Below are 13464 nucleotides of genomic sequence, written 5' to 3'. Positions count from 1 at the left end.
TCTTACCTATTTACCTGAATAATAATTGGCCAAATCACTGTGGTAATGCATCGGCCTATAAACAATCACTTGCCCCATAAAGTGAGGACAAATGATAGAGTCACTAGAGATATTTCCTTTCAGTGCGTTTATTTTGGTTGCCGAAAACATATTTTTAATGGCAGACAGATGCACTCTTTTAGCGATCACATTTTTTGAATTGGAAAACTCGTGATGGGAGACGGGTGTCTGGAAAGATGGACCTTGAAACACGTAAACACCTGTAGTGGACCTTAGATGGTACGTAAAGAGAGGCAGCAGGGTGGAGTGGTGGTTAGCACCAGGGGCGGGCTGGGGTTGAAATTCAGCCCGGGAGCTTGGTTTGGAGAGGCCTTTTATCTGATCGTACAACGGAGCAGCAAAAGGGGGAAAAAGATCGTCAACCCCCCCCTTAGCTGGTGTCTCGCCCTTCACCTCTCCTAAAGGTGTGCTGGCTGGGCTGCAGTGTTAATTTTGACAACAATCTAAAAAATCTAATTTAGTTTTAGTCATAATCAGTCATCTGAATAGTTTTCGTCAAGTTTAAGTCGACGAAATTATCTTAAGAATACGGTCGACTAAATCTACAGTTGATTTAGTCGACTAAAATATAAAGAGTGTAAAATGTAAATCTTTTTCTTCAGTTCCCTTGAATTAGTCATTATACACACTTACACAAAATTAAACATTTATTAAAAGTTATGGAATATTATTAATATTAACATTAGTGTTTCACCTGCTTCCCACACACCTGATCATTAACACCACCTTACTGAGATAATACGAGCGTTTTACAACAGGACACGCTCTGAGAGGTACAGGGCAGTGTTCAGGACTAAGATTAGGAAAGGCTAATCCACCGCGATGTGGAGATTTTCTCTAAACACAAACGCTAAACTGGGAAAAACACTTTACCCTGCATGACAATAAAATGCTTACCTTTACATGGAGATCTGGGTGACTGGTTTGCAGATGTCATTTAAGATTTGTCGTGTTTTTACCCAAGATAGTCGCCCCAAATGGTTTACAAATCGTTTTGTTTGTCACGTCAAAGGACAAATGTGTCCATACATCGGCTCTTCTCTTTCTCCCTGCTGACATTGTTTACATCACTTAGTTCTATCGGAAGTAAAGACAAATCACAGGCTAGTTTGTCCTTCCCGGGTTTAGAGCAAATTTGTGCAACTGTGCGTTTGATTGGATGTTTTCCTAACTTGTCCCTTCCTGTCACAAAATTAAATCAGTTCTGATTGGATTTCGTCCCCGCCAAGCATTTTCTTCTCGTTTTCATTCATTGACGAAAGTGTCAGTTAATTTCGTTATCGTTTTTATCCTTTTAGGTAGTTTTTCTTTAGTTATCTCGTTTTCGTCATGAAAAAAGGGCCGTTGACGAAAACTATGACGAAAATATTTCATCAACAAAATTAACACTGCTGGGCTGTTGTGTTTGTAGCCCCTCCCTATGAAAAAAGAGCCAGCTCTAAGAGCCGAAACGTTCGCGACCGACCATCACTGCCTGCACCTGTGGCCGCGCGAGCGCTGTTGTGCTTAATTGGGTTAAAAAAAAAAAATTCTGATCACCAGCCAATCCGGCCTGGAAACAACCGGCCATTCGGGAAACCTCCCGAATCTCCCTATGGCCACCCCGCCCCTGGTTAGCACAGTTGCCTCATAGCAAGAAGGTCCTGGGCTCGAATCCAATATCTGGCTGCAGCCTTTGTGTGTGGAGTTTGCAGGTTTTCCCCATGTTTCTGTGGGTAATTCTGACTTCCTTCCATGGTCCAAAGATATCCAGTTGGTGGTTAATTGGTGATTTTAAATTACTAAATAGGTGTGAGTGTAAATGATTGTCTGTTAGCCCTGTGACAGACTGGTGACCTGGCTAGGGTGTACCTTGCCTCTTGTCCTATGGCAGCTGGGATAGGCTCTGACCCTGCAACCCTGAACTTATGACTCTTTCATGGGATTGTTAAATAAATAAGAAGGCTAGATTGAGTTCCCTGCAGAGATGTGGGCTGTGGCACATGGTCCAGGTCAAAGTGGTTCTTTGTAGTTTGCCTTTTTGGATGCCCTCTTTGTCCATAATTCATAGCCACAAGCTGGCCACAACAGTAAAATAATAGCAAAGCAGCCATATACAAGAAGCAAAAGGGGTAGGAGGTATGTGTGTGTGTGTTTGTGTGTGTGTTTCAGGGGGGGATCCAGTGTTTTTAGCAGTAGCAGGGCTCAGGGAGGTGTTTATTGACTATGCAGAACTCTACTAATCATCAAAGCAACAGCTAAGTCTTCTCATGGGAGCCACACCAGACATAAACCCCTGAACTCAGAAGGATCAAAGACTCACCCACTATTCAACTTTAGGCATATTAAATAAATATGAAAATTCTGAATGTTATGTTGGAAGTATAAATAGACAGGCCACCACCAGGAACACACTTTTTACCCCAATCATCTTGTAATTATGGAGGATATTTGGAGAAAATGTGTTGGGAGTTGATGCCCTAATTCTTTTTCTTAAATAAAATTTTATGTAAAGTGAGGCATAGCTTTTTGTTTCTTTATCAGTCAGTCTATGCCCCAGCTAACAATGAGATAAACCAGCTTTGTCTCTGCCTGCTTTCTCTGGTAGCTTCTTCCTAACTTTGTCATTCAGTCTTTGTGTTTGCAGTAATATAAGCTGCCATGTCTAGTTTCTGAACAATTCATGGAGAAAAAAACAAAAAAAAAAGCTAACCAGCCCCCAGGAACCCACGTATTGCTTCTGAAAAAAGGAAGCTTCTGCGTTGATAGACTTTCATTAAAATGAGACAAGATGGTCTTACCTTGTTTTTTCAGACCAGTTTCCTTGGAAGAGCCTGAAATGGTTGGACTGGGGTCTTTTTCAATAGGCTTCTGTGTTCACAATAAAGGTAAAAGCCTTCATGCAGTGTTTATATATTTTTTTCTTTTGGTATCCACGTGAAACACAAAACAATGCATTGCTATTGATGGAAATTCCAAATGTGACTATTACTGTAAATAATCAGACTAATGATGGTTCAACTCACAAAATCACAGTCTACTTAATAGTCATATCTTGTAGTCTTTACTTTCCATCTGTTGGGCTTCACATATATGATTGATAACTGAACTTCAGCATAACTATCTATCCAATGAGCCCTGAGGTACACTCCTTTAACAATTTCCAAACATTAAAGTGTCATTGCTATTTATTAACATTGAATTGTGGGGCAATTTGCCCTTGGTGGAGTCTCCCAAAGCAAATGGGTCCTGGGTGAGGGCCCAGACAAAATGTATAATATAATATAAATGGACTGTGTTACTTTGCTTGGATCTGAGTTACCAGGATTACCAGAGGGGCTCATCATTGACTGTCCAGCTCTGCCTGAATGAGCCACTACCCTGGGCATGGGGTCAAAGGCAGAGGTCTTAGCGATCTGATCTGAAACTGGTTCTTGGGGCACAGAATGCCACCTCTGTGATGGGAAAGAAATCCAAGCTAGTACAAGAGGTTAAGAGATACCAGCAACATATAGTTGAGCTTGGGTTCTGGAACCAGTTTTCTGGTGAGGGGCTGGACTCTAATCCACTCTGGAGTTTAAACTTATGCACTGAATGACAGCTCAGAGTACCCAGCTTTTGTGGAGTCCCAGGATGGAATGCTGGAATGTGCCCCAGCAAAGGACTCCTTTGCCCTGCTGGGAAACGTCAATGACCGTGAAACCTGGAAGATCATGGGGGGATTAAAAAAAGTTTTGCTACTGGACTTCTGTGCTAACCACAGATTATCCATAACAAATATCATGTTCAAGGGTGCTCCTAAATGCACCTAGCACACCTAGGTCGCAGATCGATTGATTTTGAAATTGTATCATAAGACCTGTGGGTATGTGTCAGTCGGGTGTAGAGAGGAGCTGAGCTGTCAACTGATCAACAGCTGGTAGTGAGCGGAATAAGGTTGCAGAAAAGGATGCCAAATAGGTCTGGCGTGCTCCAACATATAGTGTGGCTGTGCTGGGCGCCTCCAGGAGATCTTCAACTCTGACCTCTGGCAGAACTTTCACAGCATTCTGAGAATGGCTGGGGACACCTCCGTACCTCCAAGGGGATCGCACTGTAGTGAGAACTTGGCAAACATTGTTGGTAATAACTTAGATTAATTTCCAGTGGATACTAGACTCCACAGGGCTGTCCTTTGTCACAGATACTGTTCGTAATTTTTAAGGCCAGTATTTCTAGATGCAGTCAATGGTCAGAGGGGGTCTCAGAAGCTCGTCTCTGCTTTTTGCAGATAATGATGTTCTGCTGGCTTCACTGAATGATGACCTCAGCTTTCACTGGGTCAGTTTGCAGCCAAGTGTGAAATGGCTAGGATGAGAATTAGACTGAGGCCATGGTTCTCAATCCTGAAAGGTTGGAGTTCCCTTTCCAGGTTGGGAACGAGACTGCTGTCCCAAGTAGAGGAGCTCAACTACCTTGAAGCTGAGTGTGAAAGCTAAGCTGCTGATTTACTGATTGATCTACGTTCCACCCTTCACCTTGGCACAGAGCTGTTGGTAGTGACCAAAATAATAAGATTGACGGTACAAGCTTCTTCCAAAGGGTGTCTGGGCTCTCCTTTTGAGACACGTTGAAGAGCTCAGTCATTCAGGAATGGCTCAGAATAGAGCCACTCCTCCACTCTGAAAAGGAGCCAGTTGAAGTGGTTTGGGCATGTGATTAGGCTGTCTCCTGGGTTGTTCCTAGATGAGATGTTTGGAGCATGGCTAACTGGGAGGAGGCAGCTGGGTAGACCCAGGACAGGCTGGGTTTTATTCCTCAAAGATGAATTCCCATGAGATCTTTAGATTGATTTTTGGCAATTTCCATACAATGAATTTCAATACTTAAAATAATTCGATTTAAAGATTTCAAGACAATATTTTACCTATTACATAAACCTGGAATTGTTGTAATAGTGTAAATGTCTACATCATTACTACATTATGCAAAATGAAACCAATTTTCTGACAACTGATTACAGTCCTGTCAGGTTTTTATGGTCTACACCAGTGGCATTCTGTCAGGTCAAGCAAGGCAAACAATGTGTATCAAGTTAAATCTAAAAAACAGACATCAAATAAAACACACCAAAGTGAAGGCAATCTTTCTCCTTTTATCTCAAACAGCATTCTGTCATATAACTTCTCTCATGCCTGTTTACATCTATCCTTTATATTGCTGCCATCTTCTAGTTGGCTACTATCTCTGGAAGCAAGTTTAACCCTGCTTTGCTATGCACCTACTGAAATCTGTACGATGCCAGTGTTTGATAAACCTCTGGTCTTTGACAGGAACCTGATGGAAGACCAGTGTACCAGGCAAACTGCCCCTGGCTGTGCTTTCACTGCTCTGAGATCAGTCATAAGCTGGACTTTGTGTGGAAACAGAGCTAGCATTAGCAAGTAAACGAGAAATTAGAGTGTAGTGTGATAAAGTTTTTAATAACTATTTAGCACATTAGCAAAGAAAGATCTGATGATGGCGAGTGGGCATCAGCTCCTGTCATGTCTGGTTTAATAAAACCGGCAAGTTGAACAGGTGGGGATTCCATCAGCATTTTAGCATCTAAGGGAAATCACTTGGTTAACCAAACAAAGTTTAACCAGCTGTTTTGCAAAGTCACCACCTTAATTTTTCATTAATATTTTTAATCTGTAGATATTGACAGTTATCCATGTCACAGTGCACAAGCCTTTTCATTTAGCTGTGATTCTTTTAAATTTAAAAATAGATTTCATATATTTTTTTAAATTCAGATGTAGACCTGTGTTTCTGCACTCATTAAAAGCTATTTATTGTGGGTTCCTCACAGAACAACCACATTACAAAAATGTGATTGTATAGAAGATGCTGCATTTCTGGCAATTAATTGGAAAATAAAGTATTTCAAATTAGCTCAAGCTTAAACATCTGCAGCAGTAAAACTGATCCATATAAATATTGATGGGGAACATTTTTTTCTGCAGAATAAGTACTTTTACTTTTGATCATTTATGTACAATTTGCCAATAGTGTATAGTGAGATGCTTTATTACTACTTTCACTAAAAGAATGGTTCTATAAAAATCACTTGTCACTGTCAGCAAATAATAAATATAAGGTGATAACTAAAAAAGTAATAATATTTTAGAATTCTTTAGCCAGGAAGGAGTGCAGAAAGCTACAGTATGCTGTCAGCATATATATATATATATATATATATATATATATATATATATATATATATATATATATATATATATATATATATATATATAAAAGAGACAGGGAGCAACAAAATGGTATTTTTTAATCTGGTACAATTTGTCTTAAACAGTGGAGGAAGATTTATTTTTTTTATTCATTTATTGCCTTTCTGTAAAAGTCACCCCATGCCACTGGTGTGTGCCTAATGAGCATTTATTTGACTATACTAACTTATGCCTGCTTTCACTCCATTTTGCTAGCTTTAATTCAAATTATGTTTTGTTTTAAACTTACTTATTTCACATATTATACTTTCACTCACTGTAGAGAAGAATTCCAGAGTCTATGTATATGTCAAGCAAATTTTTAAAGTTATATGACAAGAGGGTTCAACAGGGTTGTTATTGCAATTAATAACATTGTTAGGTGCATCTTAATTAAAATTATTAAAATGTAACATCTTTTGGAATTTTAAATAAAATTAATGGTACAGTAGTTACCCCATAAATACTGAATTTAACATTGAAGTCAATCAGGAATATTGAAAAATGTGTAGGGTTTATGATGATAACAGATGCAGAAACACAGAACAGGTATAATGTAGAAATGCCACATAACAAGAGATTATTTGGTCCTTTGATATGGATATGAGAAACAACGACCTGCCATGAGTTTAGCTTCCACATCAACATATAAATCTCCAATGACTTGCTTTTTATTTTAGGCATCTGAAACTTCCACTTTTTGATAGCAGCACAGCCAACAGCAAATTTCCACTTTTGTTTGCTTACATGCTGTGTTTCCCAGATGTTGTTAAGCGCGTGGATTTGGATGAGTGCTAGGAAGACCCAGAGGTGTGTCTGTATTTTCATGCTCAGCTGAGGAAAGACAACTTGTCGCATGGTGTCAGAATCCATCAGCCTGTTCCTGACCTAGAATTTTAAGCACAGATCTAATATCTGAGGAATGAAAACAATGGATGTCTCCATTACTCCCCGGAGCTCTGAGGCCTCAAGAATAGCTTCTCTCCTCTTCTATTCTGCCTGTCTGTTTTTGAGTCAGAAGATAAATGAGCATGCTTTGATACAGCTTGAGGAAAAAAAAAAAAAAGAACGTCAAAAGTCCCCATGGAGTCCTAAAAGGCAGCAAAGATATGGAATAAAAAGGAATGGGACAAAGAGCCAAACTCACTGAAGGGCAGAAGTGTTTCATGAAACCAGGCTGTCCTAGTCCTATCCCTGGTCATTTCCCATAACCTTGAAAGAGTGACCTAATTGGTTAACGTTTTTCTAAGACACATTGCAGAATAAACCTGGGAGACAGCCAGTATTTGGTTACATTTTGAAGTTCACAAGCCGATGACTTTCCCAACATCATCTCTTTTAAAATTACAATAGTGCAGAGTAAATTAAAAATGTTTCCAAAATGCATCATAGTGCCTGTGAATCTTTACTAATGGTGGTTAATATGAGGCTAAGCAAATGAGTACTTGAACTACAATTTTCCCCTGTACTGAAACATATGATATTAAATTTCCTTTCAGTCTGTGTCATCATTTAATGAGGTATTCAAAAAAAAATCAAACATTATGTTCCTCATTGGGCCATTGATACACATAAACTACCAGGTAAGCAGAACTTTAAAAAATTATGCTAAATTTAAAAAAAGAACATTGAATCAGAATCTGGTAGCTGTAAGTGAAATAATTAATGGAAATCATGGCAATTTCACATAAGTGATGTGGAATTTCAGCACCTGGAAAAGTCATCACTATATATAATCTACCAATCTACAAATACACAGCTGTGATTTTTTTTCTATAAGAAAAACAATCGAATCTTTAAAATCAAGACTTTTTTTTACAAAAGTCCATAGATTGTTTAATACAACATACCATATTCTTAACAATTCAACATCAACAAAATTTTGTTAATTAAAAAAAAATCTGCATATTACCTTTATTGCACAGAACAATTTTGAATGTATTTTCCATAGATTTCTTTTTTAGTATATATATATTTTTTTTTGTAAAAAGTTGGCTTGGACTACATGGTCAGTATAGTCCATGGTCAAAATAAAAAAAAAAAAGGAATAACATATACCAAAACCAGAATTCCCCAAATCACTTGGGACAAAAAAAAAAAAAAAAAAAAAAAAAAGACTAGGTACAGTCGCCACACTTTGAACAAAGAGAGCATTCATAATCAGCAAGAGGGAGAACCATGAGCCATATCCAGCTGTTTTTTTTTGTTGTTTTTTTTGTTTGTTATTTTTTTGTTTGTTTTTTTCCTTTATGCAAAACGGATTACACCAAAGCTGCTTCAGATTGCTCCATGGGTGAAACCATCTGTGTCACTTCAACCATCTGCATATTCAGTCCAAACTTCCAGCCATTACCGTGATGTAATTTGCAATGTCATCCGTCATAGATAACTTGGCCTTTATCCTCACATGTTTGCAAAGCCCAGCTGTACAACCGTTGTGTACTTGGAAAGGTAACTTCAGATTTTATATGCAGGACCAAGTGGGAGCATAATACGCTGCAGTTCTTTCCCCCTGACAAATAAATGCACATTTCTAGGAAAAAGCGAACATGTAAATGATTCTGGAAGGTAATTTTTCCATGGCTTTACTGGGGGAGGCAGTATTGTCATGAATAAAGCATTAATTTCATAAAAAAAAAAACCCAAAAACAAAACAATGACAGAAATGTTCTACTGCTTGAGGAGCACATCATACCCAAAAGCGTGAGCACCACAACTTTTATTCCATCTAATCATGTTGAGCACAAACTAATATTAATACATAATTTTTTAAAAAATGCTATTTAAAAGCTTAGGAGTAAGTGCTTACAGTATCCAGGTGCCAGGGCCAACCTTTTATTTTTATTTTTTGGATGGCAAAACTGCTGTGAATAGGTGGGTCTATTGTGAGAACAAAGCATCATTTCAAGCACTTTTCTCGTTTTCCTTTTGTATCCGGCCACTGATCCATCTGTGTGCACTGTCTGGGTAACATCTGAAAATCAACTGAGTGGTACTGATGTTAGATACTCAGCTCAAACAAGAATGGAAAAATGTGTCGCTAATGTTTCATATTAAACAACACATTTAACATTATTTTATGCTACTTTTCAGTACTAATTATTGTTGTAAATATTGTCTCGTCTAAAAAATACAATTATTCTTACATATCTTTTGGCTATTTTTTAGCACTGAGATTTTATATCAGTAGAAAAATACGGATGGATGTCACTAAATTCATACTTGTTTTAAAAATTATTTTTGTCATTATAATTCAGGTGATACAATTGTAATCTGATTTTACAGACCGGTTATTGTTGTTTTCTTGGTTATGAATGGGCTGCTGTGAAATTCAGATGTCATTAACGGTTTTGTCTTTCCAATAATTGTGTATTTTCATATTGTGACATAATACATTTTCTGGATCACAGAACAACCATGACTGGTGAAAAAAAAAGAGGCACATAGCATTCACAATTATAACAATGATATACAGTGATGAAGATGTACTTGAAATTGATCAGTGTTTAATGTGCTCAACAACCCATACAAATCTCATTCATAAGAGAACATTTAACCTCAGAAAAAAGCAAACACTAAATAAAAAATACGCACAAAAAACAGAGACGGCCAAAATATGATCTGCCCCTCGCATTCTAGCTTTTAAAATGTTTTGTTTTTCTTTTTTTTAATATAGTTATCTTGTTATAAATCCATAGGAATAAGAACTGCCTATGACAAATCTGATTTTCAATTAATGCCCCCACAGGCCTTGTGGAAACCACAGATGCCATGTAACACTGGGTGTGGTTTCATTCCCTCTCACTTTTGAAAGTCAGGAACTGCCCTCTTGTCCATCAGTCAGGAAAGAAAAATCATATTACTCTGTGTTAACAGACCAGGATCCACAGGTTTGTAAGAGAGGAAAGGAAATGTCTTCTTTACCATTTGTCTTTTTTTAAAGTTCAAAATTAATAAATTCCACAGCTCTGTTAGATCATTTTCATGTTAAACTTGCGAGGAGCATCCACTGTGGTGCTGCTCATGCCAGCGTCTGATTTCCGTGGCACATACTCAATCTCAATGTTGTGCTTTGTGTTGCCTTTACCTCTGCTCCAGAGGAACAGCAGCACCAGGCAAAACAGGACGACACCAAGAAAAGAGATGAATCCCATTGTAGTCGCAATAATCAGTGTCTTTATGTCGAATGGGAAAGGGACATTGGCTCTTGTACCATTAGCGCCAGTTTCTGTTGGCTGGTTGGATATGAAGGCAAAAGTTTTGTTGGGCTGGTGTGGCCAGTCAGGCGAGTAGCTATGAATATGAAGGTGTGCAAGGGAGGTGTCATTTCCACCTGCGTTGCTAGCTATACACACATATGTACCATTATCTTGAATCTGGGCATAGCGTACCTCAAGAGTACCATCTGGCAACACAGACAGCCTTCCAATCGTCTTGGTGGTGATAACCTTTTTCTGTGGAGATAGCCACATTATCACCGGAGCAGGATCTCCGTCTGCTTGGCAAGCAAAATGAACAATGGCTCCCTCATCAACAAATTTTTGCTGAGGTTTGCGATCCCTAATCCTAGACTTGCGACACGTGAAGTAGTTTGGCTGAAGAACATCAGGGAAGTCTTTGAACTCTTTGCCTTGGACAAACTCGGGAGATGCACAGGTGGGCTGCTGCCTGTTGAAGTTCAGTCTCCAGCGCCGTCGAAAAACCCATAATAGTCGGCAGTCACAGGCCAAGGGATTATCATACAGGGCCAGGGTTTCCAGGTTGCCAACTGAATGGAAAGCAGACTCCTCTAAAGTGCTAAGAGAGTTTCCAGACACGTTGAGTATTTTCAGGTAGTTTAAACCTCGGAAAGAGTAGGGCTCAATCATTGCCAGTCTGCCTCCCACAAGGTGAAATTCCTGCAAACGCAGAAGATCATGGAGCTTATTCCCTTCAATGGTATGGATGGGGTTGTATGAAAGATTGAGAAAGCGCAAATAAACCAAGTGTCGCAAGGCTACATAAGGAATTGTGGTCAGGTTGGCATTTGCAATCGTAAGGGAAGTGAGATTTAATCCATACAAGCAATTTGGGGTCATCGTATCCAAATATGGCCAATTTGCTATTTCCAACACTTTCAACCTATAGAGTCGCTTAAAAGAATAATCCCGTATGACATTGATATTGAGGTGGCGTAGCCTGAGAGTGATCAAACTGTGAAGGTGGGTAAAAGCCTCTGTTGGCACAGAAGACAAGTTACACTTCTCAAGACTCAGGTGCTCAAGGCTACTTAGGCCATGAAAAGCTCGATGGGAGATGAAAACCAGATCATTATCACCCACTTCTAAAGAGCGGAGGTTGTACAAATCCTGGAACATGTAGTCCAACAGGATGACAATCTTGTTCTCACTTATGTCCAGCTGTGTGAGATTGCTCAGACCTGTGAACACACCAAGCTGGATAAGCTTTAGCTTGTTGCTACGTAACCCCAATGTTCGCAAACCATAAAGGTTGTTGAATGCTCCAGGTTCAATAGTGGAGATTGTGTTTTCACTGAGTTCCAGATGTTCGAGGTTGGGAAAGTTGGCAAACTCGTCTGGGTTAATGGTTCTGATACGGTTTTTGCTGAGGTCCAGCAGTCTTGTTTCTGCAGGAATGCCCTCAGGAACTGTCATGAGTTTCTTGCGGTGGCACATCACAGATCGCTCTTGAAAATTGCACTCACACCGGGATGGACAGCCTGTTGTGGATCCAGACAGCACTGTGCTCAGCATCAGGATCAGAATAGGCTGCCAGAAAGCCACCAGGTAGCTGTTCCCAGTCGCTTCCCTGCCCACCATCTTATCGGTTACCTGGGGAGATGGAGAGACAGAGAGAAATGTTTTTAGAGAGTTAAACAATAATGATTTCAACTTCACATTTGTTTAATCAATAGACAAATACAAAGCAAATTGTACAAAAACTGAAAAACATCAGCTAGAAAACAGACAAAAGGTATCTAAGTTTAAATATCTTTGAGCAATGAGGTGATTTTTTTTTTTAAGCAATGCAGTTTTATGTTAAAATGCTACAATTTTACATTATGTGGGGGATGTACAGAACAGCAGTCTGAGGTTGTTAAAAAAAAAAAAACACTTTCTTTGGTTATTATGTGTATTTTCTGGCAGGTGGCAGGTTCAACAACTGTGTGTGCTAAAAGGACACCATTCTCATGCGACACAAATGCTAACAGAACAGAGAAGAGTAGAGAGCGTGTGTGTCCTGCTGCAATATTCATGAACAGACTAAAGATGAATAGGTTACAAGGAATAAGGTATGTGCATGCACTTTTAAATTCTGCCTCTTTCACTTGCCAGTGCACAGTTTCAAAAGGTATTTTAAATGCAAGCAGCTTCTGTAAATGCATAGCTTTCCATGAGACCTATTTATAGAAGAGAAAGTACTGATCATAGCTTGAAAATGAAAGGCAAAATCATTCCAGTAATCTACACACATCTTCCTCTATACCCCTTTGTGTACACTGTGGAATGCTGACCACCATTTCCACACCACACCTTCCAGACAATAAATCGGTCAATGCTATCTCCATGATTGGCCTGGAGTGGTGGCCTAGGGGAGAAGAAGAGGGTTCGTCACTGAGAGGACCCTGGTTCAAATCCTCGGGCTGGCATCACTGTGGGTCCCTGAGCAAGCCCACCCCCCCAGGTTGCTCCCCGGGCGCCCTTTGGCTGCCCCCTGCTCCATGCTGTGCTGTGTGTACTACATACTCCATGTGTGTGATGGGTTAAATGCAGAGAATGAATTTCACTGCATGTAAATGTATGTGACAAATAAAGCTCTTTCTTCTTCTTCTTCTTCTGATATGAAGAAAAGGGACACTGTCTGGTGGAATCAACTGCATGTTTCAGTAATCCAAGTCATGTTGTGTTGTGGAAACATTTGCTGGGCACGTCTGTGGTTTGTTGTGGTAATATAAGTTTTCTTCTTCCTCCTACTTCAAATCTGAATTTGCCCTGTGAGCTAAAACAGTAGGGGGTGGAGCAACAGCTGCAAGATGATGCAATCGAAGATGAATGGCGGAAAGCGTGATGCATGTGCTGTGGATGACACTTAGCTCACGAATCAAATATAGACCATGCACCATGAGTGAATCAGAAACAGGCAGATACATATGTACAACTTCAATTCCACTGGT

General features: G+C 39.5%; 1 protein-coding gene across 2 annotated transcripts in view; it reads right to left on the bottom strand.

Annotated features, from left to right (window-relative positions):
• Positions 1-7797: 7797 nt before the first annotated feature.
• The window catches only part of lingo1a (leucine rich repeat and Ig domain containing 1a), a 61187-nt gene continuing 55520 nt past the window's right edge, over positions 7798-13464 (bottom strand). For both annotated transcript variants that reach the window (XM_030731505.1, XM_030731506.1), the window contains exon 2: positions 7798-12121. In XM_030731505.1, coding sequence (XP_030587365.1) covers positions 10262-12109 — 1848 coding nt within the window. In that variant the 5' untranslated portion in view covers positions 12110-12121 and the 3' untranslated portion in view covers positions 7798-10261. The remainder of the gene's footprint in view (positions 12122-13464) is intronic.

Source organism: Archocentrus centrarchus, chromosome 6 (genome assembly GCF_007364275.1).
Source record: "Archocentrus centrarchus isolate MPI-CPG fArcCen1 chromosome 6, fArcCen1, whole genome shotgun sequence".
Lineage (NCBI taxonomy): Eukaryota > Metazoa > Chordata > Actinopteri > Cichliformes > Cichlidae > Archocentrus > Archocentrus centrarchus.
This window is presented reverse-complemented; position numbering and strand designations above follow the sequence as displayed.